The sequence below is a fragment of the Lynx rufus genome, unplaced genomic scaffold (assembly GCF_022079265.1).
Source record: "Lynx rufus isolate CCGP_SWC_20201006 ecotype Redwood Valley unplaced genomic scaffold, mLynRuf1.p SCAF_15, whole genome shotgun sequence".
Lineage (NCBI taxonomy): Eukaryota > Metazoa > Chordata > Mammalia > Carnivora > Felidae > Lynx > Lynx rufus.
This window is the reverse complement of record NW_025814829.1, coordinates 47817501-47834926: the sequence shown is the minus strand read 5'-3', so window position 1 is coordinate 47834926 and position 17426 is coordinate 47817501. Positions and strand designations below refer to the sequence as shown.

Below are 17426 nucleotides of genomic sequence, written 5' to 3'. Positions count from 1 at the left end.
TCGCTCCTGTGAAGTCGGCTTCTGCCTCAGGAGGGGAAGGGCAAGGGACACTAGGTCCCAACTCACCTCTCTCCACCTGAGCCCTTCAGGAGCCCAGCTAGCTTTGAAACCCCGCCTTTGAGAAGCGGCAACCAAGCCTTCAGCCGCCTTCTCGGTTTAAAATCATTTCCCGACTCGCTCTGCGGTCCGACGCCGGAAGCCTCCCTGGTGTCGATTACCCGTTAGTGAAGCAACTACGGTCGTCATTTTAACTGAGGTCGAGCGACTAACCCTTATCCGTCGTCTTGGCTAATCGCGCGAAGTTAAGTCTTCAGCGTTTTTCTATCTACGCGAAGCTTTCCTTTAAATTTCCGCCCATAGTAAACATGGCGGCGGCAACTCTGCTCTGATTGGTTGAACTTGGGTGCTCGCGGAGCCGAATGAGAAGCGCTAGGCTCCCAGCAGTGATCTGGGTGTGGGTTCGGGCTTGAGAAGGTTTTGTGTTTGGGGTTTGCTCGCCCTCCCTTTTTTTGAAGACCGGAGGCCGGCCGCCAGGTGTGGGCGATTTGAAACCTGAGTTCCTGTTTTCCGTTCTGCCTGCGGGAACCTTTGGGGAAGCGTGGAAGGAAAGGAAGGGCGTGCGCTTGGTGACCGGCCCCTTCCTCTGCTTGGTCGCGGAGTCCCACCCTGCCGTGCTGTGTGGAATGGTTTTCGGCTCTTCTGGCCGCAGTTTGGTTTGTTAGAAGTGGAAACTGATGCATTGAGGGTGGAAAAAAGGTCTTTCCCCTATCCGCTCTCCAAGGACGCTAAAGAACTTGCAGATTTGTCTAGTTTCTAGACACGTGTACTGGAATGTTCAGCGGAAAATGGCTTAAATGTTGGAGAAGAGAGCAGGAACTCCTAGCATTTTAAGGGATTTGTGTATATTTCCTAAACTGACTTTTGACCACCATCCAACACCGGCAACTTGGGATTCGTAAGCGTCTCTCGCCATCCTGCTGCGGTTCCAACATGTTCTCCTGTTGGTTAAGTCGGCTGTGCAGGGGTTTATCCACACCCACCGGAAGGGTCACCCACCTGATCCAGGGCTCTCTCTCCAGAAGGCTGATGCTCAGTTCACAGAGGAGAATTCCAGGTTGAAAGCAGTGAAGAGCTCTGTCCTCTAAACAGTATTTCCTGTTCTCTACGGCCGGAGTGCTCTTACTCCGTTTTCCTGTAGACTTAACTGGATATCCTTATGTGTAGAGACAGATCACTCACTCCTTCCTGTCTTATAATGTAGATTTTCCCCTGGAGTTAAAAACAAAACAAACAAAGCAGAAAAGTAACCACATGAATTCTGCTTTTAGCTGATGGTACTAATAAAAAGGATTCTTAAAAAGTTCTTTAATATTTGAGAATATCTTGAATAGTGTTTTCTAGTGTACAAGTGACTGGTGTCACTGTAGATTCATACTAAAGCCATTTACCGTACCATCAAACTAATGTAATTCCTAAGGTCCGATTTGGGGAAAATGTGCGCTATTAAGAATAGGGTTAATTTTAGGTCTTAACGCAAATGCTATCTGATCAAATTTAGATTTCCTAAGACAGGGCAAAATTTACATTAAGACCATTAATTCACTTGGCTTTTGACACAGTTGCAGGTAAATCGAATAGTGATTGAATCAAATTACAGACTTCCAACTTACTTTGTAAGTTTAATTCATTGACATGAAATACCTAAAATGAAATAATTTAGGAGTCTTTCCTGTTAAGCAATTCACAAATGATCTATTTTTAATCTTTTCTGCTTTAAAGAATTGAGTAGCTTTGTTGCTCGGACCAACACGTGCGGAGAATTGCGTTCTTCTCACTTAGGCCAGGAAGTCACCTTGTGTGGATGGATTCAGTACCGAAGGTAAACTGGCTTAAGAATGCCTGGTGGTTGTTTTCCCCCCAGTCAGTTCCAAACTTTTATTAATTTTCAACCAGTCAGAACAGTACAAACTTTGTAGCCCCTGCAGGATTCTCACAATGCATTCAGTTTCAGGGTTGTTTTGAAAGACCCAAATAGAGTCACTGGCATGACATCTGTTGAAGGGTGTAATAACGAAGTGTGTTCCACTGGACTGACTGTCCCTTGGCTTACTAAAGTTGAAGAGTTCCTAGGACCAGTAATTGGGAATGGGCCAGCTGGTAAGCTTCATTACCATGAAAAAAGCTTATTTTATTCCAAATTTAGGTAGAGAAAAACCCTAAAAAGATAAACAGTGATTCCTTAAGATTAAAGCCCATTTTGTTGTTCATCTCTGTATTCCAGCATGTACCTGAATAGTACATTAATTCACAATGAAGAGTTCCAAAATACATAGATTGTGTGGACTTCCTACAGAATGTGTTCCAAATGGATGGATATTTGACCCATACATTTGGTGACTTTATCTCCTGAGCTCAAAATCTGAGGAGGCTTTCCGTACCTCCACCTGGTACTAAGGGCAGTATGAGAAATGTAGGTTGAATGCTAAAATGTTGGAATTTGAGGGATCTTTTGATGGTTTGTAGAAGTATTAAATTAGTAGTTGGACCTCCTCTAGAAATTGTATCTTTTATTTTAAGAGAAGAGTTTAGAAGCACCTGGGTGGCTCAGTTGGTTAAGTGTCCAACTCTCAATTTTGGTGCAGGTCATGGTCTCATGGTTCATGGGATCAGGACCCATATTGGACTCTGCTGACAGCACGGAGCCTGCTTGGGTTCTCTCTCCCTCTCCCTCGGCCTCTCTCTCTCTCTCTTTCAAAATAAATAAATAGACATTAAGTTCTTTAAAAAAGAGAGAGAAAAGAGTTTATACTGCTATATTTCAAAAATGACCAAGTAGATATTTCCAATATCCTAGAATATATTCTTTGGAATTTAATATGTGGAAAGTTCCCAAATTTAGTAAAATTTTCTTATAAAGACTTAAGCCAGTGAAAATTAAAAATTCGCCTTTTGGGGCACCTGGGCGGCTCAGGTGGTTAAGCGTCTGACTTTTGATTTCAGCTTAGGTCATGATCTCACAGTTGGTGAGTTCAAGCCCCACATCAGGCTCTTCTCTGACAGTGCAGAGCATGCTTGGGATTCTCTCTCTGCCCCTCCCCTGCTTGTGCACTCTCTCTCTCTGTCTCTCTCTCAAAATAGATAGATAGATAGATAGATAGACAGATAAATATGCAAGCCATCTGGATAGCATTAGTAAGCTGTATATATAGCAGCTAAAAATTGAAATTGAAAATGGAAATTCTGGGGTGCCTGGCTAGCTCAAGTAGGCAGAGTGTGTGACTCTTGATCTCAGGGTTGTGAGTTCAAGTCCTGCCTTTGGCATGGAATTTACTTGAAAGAAAAAAAAGAAAAGAAAATGCAAAGTCGGGTTTTTTTCCATTAATTAGCTACATAGATAATTGCATGAATGTAGCTAATGAAAGCACATTATTATGTATTATAAAAACATGGAAAATTGCATGGGGTTTTTTTTTTGTTTGTCTAATTTGTTTTGCCTGCTTACATTTTGGGTGCAGAGATTTTATCTTAACATGTTCATTTTCTTCATTGATCAGGCAGAACATCTTCCTGGTGCTAAGAGATTTCCATGGGCTTGTTCAAGTTGTCATTCCCCAGGATGAGGTAATAGTAGGTTTCCTACTGTTGTCTGAAAGCCTCTTTGATGCTGTGGTAGAATAAGCTAAGTATGTTGGAGGTTTTAAATTCAGAAGTTTATTGTTAATGAAACTAAAAACTATCATAAGCAACACTAAGACAAATGACCAACTGGGAAAAAATATGTGCAACTCATATCACAAAGGGCTAATTTCTCTAAAGGGCTACTTCAAATCAAAACAAACAAACAAAAAGACCAGTGAACCAGTAGAAATATGAACCCAGCATATGAAAATAAAATTTATGTAAAAGAAAATGTAAGTGGCTTAATAGGCATATGAAAATATGTTCAACCTCACTCATAGGTACAAAATTGTGAATTAAAACTACACAGAATTGTCATTAAAACTGGATGGATAGCACACTGTGTTTGGGAAAACAAGTACTCATACATTCTTGTGGGGGAATACAAATTGGCACTGAGTCTACAGAGGGCAGTTTGGCAATATCAAATTAGTAAGTGTTTCAAAACATTCATTTCATTTCCAGTTAGTTATCTTACCCCTAAACTTACACAAATGCAAATGACATAAATACAAGGTTCTTCATTACAGGAATTTTTTGTTTTTAATTTTTTTAATGTTTATTTTTGAGACAGAGAGAGACAGAGCATGAGCAGGGGAGGGGCAGAGAGAGAGGGAGACGCAGAATCAGAAGCAGGATCCAGGCTCCGAGCTGTCAGCACAGAGCCCGATGCGGGGCTCGAACCCACGAACCACGAGATCATGACCTGAGCCAAAGTCAGAGGCTTAACTGACTCGAGCCACCCAGGCACCCTGTTTACAGGAATTTTTTTAATGTTTATTTATTTATTTTTGAGAGAGAGAGAGAGAGAGAGAGAGAGAGAGTGTGTGTGTATGCATGAGCAGGGGAAGGATAGAGAGAGAGGAAGAGAGAGAATCCGAAGCAGACTCCAAGCTGTTAGCGCAGAGCCCGATGTGGGGCTGGAACTCATGAACTGTGAGATCATGATCTGAGCCAAAATCAGGAGTTGAACATTTAACCGACTGAGCCAACCAGACACCCCAGGATTTTTTTAATAGAAAAAAATGGGGGAAAACCTTGATGCCCCCCTAAGAAGAGACTCCTATAAGAAGTGACGTACATCACTATAGCCATAGAAAAAAGATGAAAGAAACTCTTTATGTGCTGATCTGGAAAAAAATCCAAAATATATTGTCAAGTGAAAAAAACAGGATACAGAAGAGCACGTAGAGTCCTATTACCTGTATAAAAAGGGGTGTGTATGTGTGTTTGTTATGAAGTGTTCCTTCATATGAAACAATAATGTAAGTTTCTGGTAACAATGGGTACCTCTGGGGAGTGGGACTTTTACTGTATATTTATTCGTACCCTTTGAATTTTGAGCCGTGTGAAGGTACTACCTGCTCAAAAAATAATTACCATTAAAATTAGATGAACTAAAAATGCCCATGTCAGGGGCTCCTGGGTGATTCAGTCCATTGAGCATCTAACTCTTGATTTCAGCTGAGGTCATGATCTCACGGTTCATAAGTTCCAGCCCCACATCAGGCTCTGCACTGCCAGTGCAGAGCCTGCCTGGGATTCTTTTTCTGTGTCCTTCTCTCTCTCTGCCCCTCCCTTGCTCACATGCACTCGCTCACTCTCTCTCATTCTCAGAATAAATAAACATTAAAAAAAAAATAGCTCATGTGATACTTGTTGGGCAATATTGGTTTCTCTTGTAATGTTTACAAATGCTTGTATACCTAAGAAACATACGATTTATTCAGCTCTTAGTCTTTGAAGTAAGTGAAGAGCAGTGAATTGTCTCTCAGGGATGAGGATCCAGAGCATAGCTAACCCAGGAGAATTCCTTTCATTTGGACTCCCATTATTGCTATTGGATTTAACTGCCCCCGAGACTAACTCTGGAGACAGTTGCCTTAAAAGTATGTAGGAATTGTTTACATCCATCATTCTCCTCATTTTCCTTTAAGGAAAAAAAATTTTTTTTTTTCAACGTTTATTTATTTTTGGGACAGAGAGAGACACAGCATGAACGGGGGAGGGGCAGAGAGAGAGGGAGACACAGAATCGGAAACAGGCTCCAGGCTCTGAGCCATCAGCCCAGAGCCTGACGCGGGGCTCGAACTCACGGACCGTGAGATCGTGACCTGGCTGAAGTCGGACGCTTAACCGACTGCGCCACCCAGGCGCCCCAAGGAAAAAATTTTTAAACTCTTACCTAATAGTTTTACTGGCTGTGTTCTATGGAGTCAAAATGGGGATGTCATTTACCAAAGTCTTTAATAAAGTCATTAAGGGCAGCCCCAGGATTTACGGCAGTATTTAAGGACAGTAGTTAAGCCGTGAGTATTTCTATTTCCATAAACCATAGACTACTATAGTTACTAAGTATTCCTTTAAGTTCATGCGTTCGTCAGAACTGTTTTCCTCTCTTATTCTATAGTCCGCTGCTTCTGTGAAGAAGATTTTATGTGAAGCCCCAATGGAGTCTGTGGTGCAAGTATCCGGGACGGTAATTTCCCGACCTCCAGGACAAGAGAATCCAGTGAGCAGTTTAGAAACCATGTATAAATTTGACCTGTATATATTTGCACTGTCTGCACATTCAGCAAGAGACTGAGCACCTGCTAGACATCAGGCACGAAAAGCTCTGCAAGTCCTACGAATGATCCTACAGATTCCAAATCTTCACCACAAACACACACCTGTGCAGATGGTCATGTTAAGACATCTGTTAATGAGCACATCGACCACAGACATGCATAAGAATGTCAAAATCTGGCACACACATTTATGCTTTGGATTATGTGCTCTAAGCACCTACACATTTTACATATGTAAATGTAAATAAGTGCATGTGTCTTACAGATGTTCACTGTGTACATGTCCTGATGAGTGATTTTTTAAACATAGGTCTCTTCTGTCTGTCTCTCTCTTTAAGAAAATGCCAACAGGTGAGATTGAAATCAAAGTTAAATCAGCTCAACTTCTGAATACCTGCAAGAAGCTGCCCTTCGAAATTAAGGACTTCGTGAAGGTGCCATCCTTTGTTATTAAAAAATAATAGAGTATCTAGAAAATATTGATAACCAGTAGTGTTTTCAGAGTTTTTAAAAGAAAAAGTTTAAAACACAAAATCAAGTGTTTTATTGTAGCTGTATTGTGAAGTGTTCTTTTTCTTTATAATCTTTTTTTTTTTTTTAAGTTTATCTATGTATTTTGAGAGAGAGAGAGAGAGAGAGCGTGCAAACAGAGAAAGTATCCCCAGCTCCACTAACAGCACAGAGCCTGATGCGGGACTCAATCCCACAAACCGTGAGATCATGACCTGGGCGGAAATCTAGAGTCAGACGCTTAGCCGACTGAGCCACCCTAGGTGCCCCTGAAGTATTCTCTTCTATTCCTCTGTGAACTGTTCTGAAATAGCAACAATGCATTAAGCTGTTGCAGTTCCTAAACACCCATGCTGCTTTTTCAGACAGCTTGAAACATGGTTCTACCTTTAAGACTTGAGCTGTTATTTTCAAGTTTTTTGTTGCTTCTGTTTTACATTTTGAAGGAAAATTTGTGTCAAGCTTGGAAATAGTCAGATGGCATGGGGGGGGATCCTGCGTTTTTAAGTTTAAGCCTCTAACAGTGATAAAACATTTCCTTGACTTCCCAAGCATATAAATCTGATTATTGCAATTTAGGATGTTCTTTGCCAAAGTTTGAGAGGCTGTTGGAGCTAAATAGCTCTGGGGAGTACACCCAGATAATCTGGAGCTTTGTCACAATTATTTACAGTTCTAGATGTATATACATCTAATTTGTAAACTAATCTATGAAAAGGTTTTTAAATTGATTGCATAGTCACTTAGTGTTACATTTAGGTTCTCAAAACTTAATCTTTTAAGTAGAAAAAGCAATATAATTACAGGGTTGATCTTTCTGTGGGGGAGGAAAAAGGAAATCCAGTTTTTCCCCCAGCTAAGCTTTCAGAACGAAGTGACAGTTCTTCTATTATCAAAGAAATAAGCTATTTGAGGAAAAAGGACTTAAAAAAAGTTGTCAGCACAGAGAGAGATGCAGAGATTTACAGGCTTGAAAATAAGATTTACAGGCTGAATGCAGTTCCTATGCATTCAGCCATGGAGATTCTGTCCCCTTGCATTTCTTCTACCTGTAGTCCAACTCAGGTGATAATGTCATAGCTGTTTGCACTCTGCTGTGTATTTAAAAAAAATTTTTTTTTAATGTTTATTTTTGAGATAGAGAGAGACACAGCATGAGCAGGGAAGGGGCAGAGAGAGAGGGAGACACAGAATGTGAAGCAGGCTCCAGGCTCTGAGCTGTCAGCCCAGAGCCCGACGTGGGGCTCGAACTCACAAACTGTGAGATCATGACCTGAGCCGAAGTCGGAAGCTTAACTGACTGAGCCACCCAGGCGCCCCTGCTGTGTATTGTTAAAAGATCTTTTAAGTCTTCAAATATTTTTTTCAAGACTCAACTGTGGGCTTAAATGAATGGATAAATGTTTAGTGAGAGTAGGCAAATTGCAATCAGTAAAAGGTAACAATAATAATAGTAAAAAAAAAAATAATGTAAAATCTATGCTAGTAACAAACTTAGCAGCTGTCAGAATTAAGAATGGTGTTCTAGAGGCACCTGAGTGGCTCAGTCGGTTGAGCGTCCGACTCTTGATTTCAGCTCAGGTCATGGTCCCAGTGTCCCAAGGACACAAGGTTGTGGGATTGAGTCCCAAGTTGGGCTCCACATTAAGTGCAGAGCCTGCTTAAGATTCTCTGTCCCTCTCCCTCTCCTCTCTCTCCCTCTAGCCCTCTACCCCTGCTCATTATCTCTCTCTCTAAAATAAAGGAAATGAAATATAAATAAATAAAAAAGAATGGTGTTGTATTTATTCACGAATGGTGGAAACTAAAGATAAAACTGAAGTTTTTGAAAAGTCAAGCTCTGCATTAAATATCTTTTTAGTATTCAAAAAATGTTTGAACATAAAACTCTTTAAATTTGTTTAGAAAACAGAGGCTCTTCGTTTGCAGTATCGCTACTTAGACTTGCGCAGTTTCCAAATGCAGTACAACCTGCGACTGAGGTCCCGGATGGTCATGAAAATGCGGGAATATCTCTGTAATCTACATGGTAAGGGACACCTCGATGAGCTTTTCAGCATGTCTACTGTTTTCATCAGCAGTTTTATTTATTTATTTATTTATTTATTTATTTATTTATTTAGCATCATTGGGTCTCAAGTTGCCAGAGGTCTGGAATTCGTTTAATGTGTAAAGCAGTTTTTGAAGAAAGGTTTATTTCCAAGTGTTGTGTCTTAGAGCATAATTTAGCTCTCTATTAGGTCACAAATACAGCCGTTTAAAGGTGTTGTCTTGAAGGTGGGACAGCCCTTTGGCTGTTATCTCTAAGTTTTCTTAATTCTTTATCATGCTTATACTAATTTGTTAAGAGCTCAGAAATGTCCTGTGAATTAAACTAGACTCTTCATTCAGTCCTGGGTTTTTTTTCCTACTATGTTTACATTATTTTTACCATACTAGCAGAACATTTAGAAAACCAAAACAGTTCAGTAGACAAGAATCCATCAAATAGTTAGAATTATTTCATGACAAAAGTGTCACTTTATGAACCAAATAGGGGTTTATGAAAATTTTCAGCTTCCTTCTTGGATGTGTGGAAATCAGTATTCAGTAGGCATGGTAAACTTATTTCAGTCAAAATTCCTAATTAAAATGTAGCCTCAGATTTGTTGAATTGAATCGTAGACAACATATTTGACAAATTCCTATGTGTTAAATTCTGATGCTTCTCTCTTTTTAGGGTTTGTGGATATAGAAACACCAACATTGTTTAAGAGGACTCCAGGGGTATGTATATTCCTTAAATCAGCCTACTAACAATATCCTACTAGTTATGAAATTGGACCACTTTTTTATATTCACTTGGCTATATTTTTTCCATATATTTTACTGCCTCAAGATGGTCATATTAAGTAGGTTTGGGTGCTGTTTTTTTAATTTTTTTTTTATGCTTATTTATTTTTAAGAGAGAGAGAGACAGAGCACAAACAGGGGAGGGGCAGAGAGAGGGAGACACGGAATCTGAAGCAGGCTCCAGGTTCTGAGCTGTCAGCACAAAGCACGACTCAGGGGCGACCCAAGAATTAAAATTTCTAAACATTGGTATTTACTCTATTTATACAGTCTATGGACTTATCAAACTGTAGTTTAATTTTATTTTATTTTTTATTTTTTTATTTTTTTTCAACGTTTATTTATTTTTGCGACAGAGAGAGACAGAGCATGAACGGGGGAGGGGCAGAGAGAGAGGGAGACACAGAATCGGAAACAGGCTCCAGGCTCTGAGCCATCAGCCCAGAGCCCGACGCGGGGCTCGAACTCACGGACCGCGAGATCGTGACCTGGCTGAAGTCGGACGCTTAACCGACTGCGCCACCCAGGCGCCCCTGTAGTTTAATTTTAAAAAGCAGTCAGTGGGGTGCCTGGGTGGCTCAGTCAGTTGAGGGTCTAACTCTTGATTTTGGCCCAGATCATGATCCCAGGGTCGTGAGATTGAGCCCCACGTTGGGCCCCACGCTGAGCGAGGAGCTTGCTTGACATTCTGTCTCTCTCTGTCTCTCTGTCCCTCGACCCCACTTGCACTCTCACTCTCTCTAAAATAAAATTTGAGGGGCACCTGGGTGGCTCAGTCGGTTAAGTGTCTGGCTTCAGCTCATGTCATGATCTCATGGATTGTGAGTTCGAGCCCCACGAAGGGCTCTGTGCTGACAGAGCCTGGAGCCTGCTTCAGATTCTGTGTCTCCCTCTCGTTTCCCCTCCCCAACTTGAGCTCTCTCTCTCTCTCTCTTTCTCTCTCTCAAAAATAAATAAACATTTAAAAACTTTAAAAATAAATAGGTAAAATAAAAGAATTTTTTTAAAAAAGCAGTTAGCAATTATTAGAAAGGAATTGCACAAAATCCTTTAAGCTAGTAACAGAATTCGAAAATCATTTCAACAAGCATACATTTATTACCTACTATGTGCAAACATAGTTTAAAGCCTACTATGTGCAAGCCTTTTGGGGGACTAAAAGATAAGCAAGAAATGATCTGTCATTGATCTTTAGTTAATTTCTTTTTTGTTTTAATTTTTTTTTCTTTTAATGTTTATTTATTTCTGAGACAGAGAGAGACAGAGCATGAGTAGGGGAGGGGCAGAGAGAGAGGGAGACACAGAATCAGAAGCAAGCTCCAGGCTCTAAGCTGTCAGCACAGAGCCCGACGCGGGGCTCGAACTCACAAACCGTGAGATCATGACCTGAGCCGAAGTCGGTTGCCTAACTGACGCCCGCCCTCCTAGGCTCCCTGATCTTTAATTTCAGTGATGAGCTGAAGTATTAACTTCCACCAGGCCTTAGGTTTGATTTTGTTAACAATATTTCTGCTCTCCTTCTCTCATTAAAAGGGTGCAAAAGAGTTTGTAATACCATCCAGGGAACCTGGAAAGTTTTATTGTCTCCCTCAGAGTCCTCAACAGTTTAAGCAGCTTCTGATGGTTGGTGGTTTAGACAGGTGAGCTCTATTGCTATTAAGTTCGTTGTCAGAAAAAGAAAGGGGAGGGAGGTGGAGAGAAGAAAAGGGAACACAAAATATCTGATCTCTTAAAAGAAGTTAGGAAATGTGTGAGCATTTGGAAAATACTTGTAAAATACCCTAAACATTATAGTCGTTATTGAGTAAAGATTTTTTGGGTGGCCACCATATGCAAAGCTCTATGCTAGTAGATGTGCAGGGAATTAGAAACCAAAAAGAATAGGTTTCGCTCTCCAGGAGTTAATGAATGTAGTAAGACAGAGTAATAAATAAAACCAACTGTGATAGAACCCAAAAATAAGTTTGTTAAGGGTTGCAAACTTGGTGTAAAGAGGTTTGAAATGATATTGTTTTGGGAAATAGGAAAAAAATCTTTGTGGGCGAGGCCTTCTGGGATAATGCGGGGTCTCAGCAGATGAAGATGAGAATGGGAACGGCCTGGCACAAGCCATGGAGCGACAAGTGTTTCACTTTGGCCAAAGCAAAGCAAAGAGTAAAGCACTATAGACTGCCTTGCATGCCAATCTAATATATGAATATCAGAAGGTGCCCTTGTATATTTTTAAGACAACGTATAGTTTCTTGTGGGTCCGCTGTATATCTGCTTAGATTAGAGCATCATAAAGAATTTTTAAATTTCTTATGTTCCTCCAGGTACCATTATTAATTTATTTCATAGACTGCCCTGCCATGAACTTTTGGGGAAAAGTATGTGTATCTTCCTAGAATCATGCCTCAAATCGTGCTATTTTTCAATTGTAGATATTTTCAGGTTGCCCGATGTTATCGAGATGAAGGTTCGAGACCAGACCGACAGCCCGAGTTTACTCAGGTACTAAGTTATGTTCACTTTTGTCTCTCACTTACTCAGCCTTGCTATGGCCACGCATTTCAAGACCGGGCCGTAATTTCATACACAGGCTATACCTTGTTCTATTGCACTCCCCTCTCGCATGCTTCATGGACATCGCCTCGTTTACAGGTTGAGGGTTGTGGCAGCCCCGTGTGGGGCAAGTATCCACACCGATTTTCCAATGGCATTTGTTCACTTTGAGTCTTTGTGTCACGTTTTGGGTAATCCTTGCAGTATTTCAAACTTTTCATGAATATTATATTGGTTTTGGTGATCTGTGACCAGTGCAACTCACTGAAAGCTCAGATGATGCTTAGCATTTTTTTTAGCAATAAAGTGTTTTTAATTAAGGTGTATACATTCTTTTAGACATAATGTTATTGCACACTTAATAGACTACAGTATAGTGAAACATACCTGTTTTTTTAAGCTTTATTTATTTATTTTGAGAGTGAGAAAGACGTGGGATAGAGGGGCAGAAAGAGAGGGAGAGAGAGAGAATCCCAAGCAGGTTCAGCACTGTCAGCACAGAGCCCGATGTGGGGCTTGAACCCATGAACCGTGAGATCATGACCTGAGCCGAAACCAAGAGTTGGTAGCTTAATCAACTGAGCCACCCAGGTGCCCTAAACATAACTTTTATATACAGTAGGAAACCAAAAAATTAATTTGACCAACTTTATTGTGATATTCACTTTCTTGCGGTGGTCTGGAACCAAACCCACAATATCTCTAGTGTATGCCAGTGCTTTACTGCTCATTACATTTATTCATCAGATGTTTAATTAAACTAACCTGCAGTTGAGACACTAATGGTTTAATTTTTGATCCATTCCATATGTCCGTTTTATAAGGAGTATAGTCATCAACTAAGAAATGCCAGAGATTCCAACAGTGTTTTAATGGCCATGGTAGGATAAAGTTCTTAAAACAAATCTCGTACGTTAAGAATCAACAATTCTGTATGTTGGTGTTTAATCTGTCTAATCTTTGGACTCATCAAATCTATCATGATTTGATTGTTGTATGATACCATGTTAATCAGTATGGTGAAGTGCAAAAATCATAAGCTTTGGAGTTGGCCAGACCTGGAATCAAATGCAGCTTCACTATTTACTAACTGCATGTACACAGGCAAGTTACGTAGCCTCTCCCAGCCTTCAGCTATGAGAATAGCGACAAGAACTAAGCAAGCTGATATTTTAAAGCATTCACACAATGCCTGACATAAAACAGATGTACAGTAATATTTGTCCCCCCAACTTTCATCCACGCATTAAGTATTTTTATGCAGAATCCTGTGGTAACTTGAAACCAGAGAAATATATAAATATGTACATATTAATATCATGGCTGTTTAAGTTAGTTTCCATATGTTATTTTGGTTTCAGATTGACATAGAGATGTCTTTTGTAGACCAGATTGGAATCCAGAGGCTAATTGAGGGCTTGCTCCAGTATTCCTGGCCCAGTGATAAAGATCCTGTGGTGGTTCCTTTTCCTTCTATGACTTTTGCTGAGGCATTGGCCAGCTATGGAACTGATAAACCCGACACTCGCTTTGGGATGAAGGTACCTCTCTTCACTTTTCCAAGACTCTGCCCCACATAGTCCTAGTCTTTTAAACCACTTTGAAATTTACAACAAATTACACACACTGTTACATTTTTTGTTGTTAATCTTAGCCTTGTTACCAAGCTACAGCAAGAGAGAATAATAGCACATTAAAACTGTAGTAATTTTTTTCTGTCTACTGTATTCTAAGACCCATTTCTAAGAGCAAGGTTCTTGCTATAAAGTTTTTATTACTGAGAATTTATTAATTATGTGGATGTTAGCGGTAACTTGAAAGGAAAAAAAAAAAGCCCTATTCTTTCCTCTTCAATTTTTCTTAAGCTAAAATGACACTTGGAAGACAGATGATTAAGAGTTATTCTTTTTTGGCACACCTGGGTTGTTCAGTCGGTTAAGCATCTGACTTTGGCTCAGGTCATGATCTCACAGTCCATGAGTTCAAGCCCACGTCGGGCTCTGTGCTGACAGCTCAGAGCCTGAGCCTGCTTCAGATTCTGTGTCTCCCTCTCTCTGACCCTCCCCCATTCATGCTCTGTCTCTCTGTCTCAAAAATAAATAAACATTAAAAAAAAAATTTTTTTTTAAATAGTTATTCTTTTTCCCTAGCCTATAAAGAGCTCAAACATATGGAAATGTTTATTCAAAGTATCAAAATCTACACATTTTTAACTAAGGGTAAGGGTCGTATTTCTATAGAGCAGTTTCCATTAGCAAAGCCTCTCATTCATTTGCTCTTAGGAACAACCCTTCATGTCTGTCATGCTGGTGACATTTCTGTATCGCATTTCTCAGTGCACATTCCTTACAAGTTGAAGTTCTACTTCGTCTATAAATAGATAGCATTAGGATGTCTTAGGATGAAAAATATATAATATACAAAGTCCTAACTACCAGCTTAACAGCTGTCAACTTCACCACTCTTTATTTCTTCTTTTGTAATGTGAAATAGTGGTTCTTTTTTAAATTTTTTTCATGTTTATTTATTTGTTTTGAGAGAGAGAGAGAGAGAGAGTGAGAGAGTGTATGTGGGCACACACGAGTGGGAGGAGGGCAGAGGGGGAGGAGGAAGAGAAAGAATCCCAAGCAGGCTCCACACTGTTAAGCACAAAGCCCAGCTCAGGGCTCAAGCTCATGAACCATCATCAACCGTGATTTTGAGCTGAGATTAAGAGTTGGATGTTCACTCGACTGAGCCACCCAGGTGCCCCTGTTAAGTCAGACTTATTAGGTTAAATTCTGGCTCTGCCACCCACCAGCTGTGTCATCTTGGCTGATTTAGTGTCCTCTCTGTGCCTTGGTTTCCTCATATGTTACATGGGAATAATGAGAATACCTATCTTAGAATCTGTTGTACTGATTAAATCAATTAATAATAATGAATAATACATTAGAATATTAACCCTTGTCATGGTGCCCAACGCATGGTAAACACTATGAATGCACTCTATAAATGTTAATAAGATCTACTGGGTTCTTCAGAATCTTGTTTGTAAACGTTTTTGAGATAAAAATCACTTCACTTTCTACTTACCCTTTTTTGTTGCCCATTTTATAGATTGTAGATATTAGTGATGTGTTCAGAAACACAAAGGTTGGATTTCTTCAAGATGCACTTAGTAAACCCCAAGGAACGGTCAAGGCCATATGTATCTCTGAAGGAGCAGTAAGTCATGTACAGTTCTGTTTCTCTAGAGCGTATATTTGGGAAGTAGATATGTTCAACAGTGGCACATTTAAACTGACAGGGGAGGAGAAAAGAAGTGATGCTGTGAAAAGCAAAAGACGAAAAACAAGGGCAGGAGAAGGAATGGTTGGTCTAGGCGAACACTGACCCTGAAGCGATGAGACACATCTGTTTTCTGGAGTTAGCCCACCTGTGCTGAACATAATTTAATAAGAGGGGTTCCAGAAGTACTTTGAAGAAAATTACTAGTTTGAAAGACTACTCATTTGTATACTGGAGCATATTAGTGTATTCAAAATGGGAATGAGAATTCAGTCTCATTACTTTTTATTCACCTCACGTTTAGTGGAAAGTAATTTGTGTCCATACTCTAGACATAATGAATGTGTCCAGGTAAGCTCAGTGTAACGTATATTGTGTATTGTTATTGTTTGCTTCGATTTGTGTATGCCCGGTCTTCCCCATGCATATTATAAGAAGTGTGGGGTTGTGAACCATGTCTCCACCTTTTTGTGTCTCCCATACCTAGTCTAGTGCCCCAAGAATATTAGTTATGATGATGGTCAGAGCGTCTCACTTAGAAAGCTTGATGATTTAGATGATTTAGAAAAAGTAAGATATAAAAAGCATTTTAAGACCTGAAATAAGCAAATTCTGAGTCCTCTTTTTGATCTGAAAGTTATTTTTTTCTTACACAATTCAGTTGTAAAGATTCGTTTTGAACATTTACCCTCCATATCACACACACAGGATCTTCTGTGGAATACATTCACAGCCATTTCCAGTGAGGCCTGCATAATTGGGGGGGGGGGCGGAATGTTAATAGGCCCTGTTACAAGCTTTAAAATTTTGTCCCTTGGAAGCAGAAATTAAACTTCTGTTGAATCCTACTATTGCGATGGAAGGACACAAAATATATTTGTATCCCATTTGATATCATAGACATGTTTATGAAGCCATCATATTGTAAGCTTACTTTGATTTTCTTTCATCAGAAATACTTAAAAAGGAAGGACATTGAGTCTCTTAGAAAATTGGCAGCTGACCATTTTAATCAGGTAAAGATTTAATTGCAACAGTTTTTTTCTCTTTTAGGGATCTAATATTTTTAATAATTGTTAGAGCTCTTATACAGTCATTAGTTTTGAGGTCTTGTTACTTCAGAACATTTTTTGTCTTTTTATTATTGTCTTTTTATTACTAAAGTTAATCTAATCCCAATTCACCATTAATCAAAATGTGAAAGTTCAACCATAGTTTTTAAAATAAATGTGGAATTTAGGGCACCTGGGTGGCTCAGTCGGTTGGGCATCTGACTTCGGCTCAGGTCATGATCTCACGGCTCATGGGTTCGAGCCCCACATCGGGCTCTGTGCTGACAGTTCAGAGCCTGGAGCCTGCTACAGATTCTGTGTCTCCCTCTCTCTCTGTCACTCCCCCACTCATGCTCTGTCTCTCTCTGTCTCAAAAATAAATAAACATTAAAAAAAATTTAATAAATATGGAATTTTAATTCAGTTAGGAGTAGATTAGAGCCCCGTGTGCCCAAGGTTTGAAAGAAAGCCTGCATTCATTGCTCTTCCCATACCCGTTTTAAAATCCGGAATACACCTTTGACAGACACATGTGTGTTCTTGGCTTGGTGAATGGTAGGACTGAACTATGGAGGACCGGGAGTGGGGGATGGGCCTTCTTACCTTGTCACTGGACCTGTTGATGGCCTCAGCCCTTTCAGAATCAGTAACTTTAAAAATAATCATGCTCTTTGGGTCATTGGTTTTCTGTGATATGCTTTACAGAAAACATTCTAAATACGAGAAGACTATGTTCATCATAGTATCACTTACAATAGGAATAAAATGAAATTATATGGGAATGATTAAATAAAGTAAACTCAAAGGAATTAAAATTGCTTTTTATTTTTAAGTTCATTTATTTTGAGAGAGAGAAATCACGAGTGGGGTAGGGCAGAGAGAGAGGGGAGAGAGTCCCAAGCAGGCTCCGAGCTGTCCGCGCAGAGCCCAATGTGGGGTTCAAACTCAAGAACCATGAGATCATGACCTG

At 39.9% G+C, this 17426-nt stretch overlaps 1 protein-coding gene across 1 annotated transcript in view; it reads left to right on the top strand.

Moving 5' to 3' along the window:
• The first annotated feature begins 448 nt into the window (after positions 1–448).
• DARS2 (aspartyl-tRNA synthetase 2, mitochondrial) overlaps positions 449–17426 on the top strand; it is a 28219-nt gene continuing 11241 nt past the window's right edge. Inside the window, exons 1-12 of the mRNA XM_047076988.1 lie at positions 449–1114; positions 1780–1879; positions 3555–3621; positions 6089–6190; positions 6587–6682; positions 8664–8787; positions 9478–9524; positions 11124–11230; positions 12014–12083; positions 13496–13675; positions 15234–15341; positions 16358–16420. Of these exons, the coding sequence (XP_046932944.1) occupies positions 991–1114; positions 1780–1879; positions 3555–3621; positions 6089–6190; positions 6587–6682; positions 8664–8787; positions 9478–9524; positions 11124–11230; positions 12014–12083; positions 13496–13675; positions 15234–15341; positions 16358–16420 (1188 nt within the window). The 5' untranslated portion in view covers positions 449–990. The remainder of the gene's footprint in view (positions 1115–1779; positions 1880–3554; positions 3622–6088; positions 6191–6586; positions 6683–8663; positions 8788–9477; positions 9525–11123; positions 11231–12013; positions 12084–13495; positions 13676–15233; positions 15342–16357; positions 16421–17426) is intronic.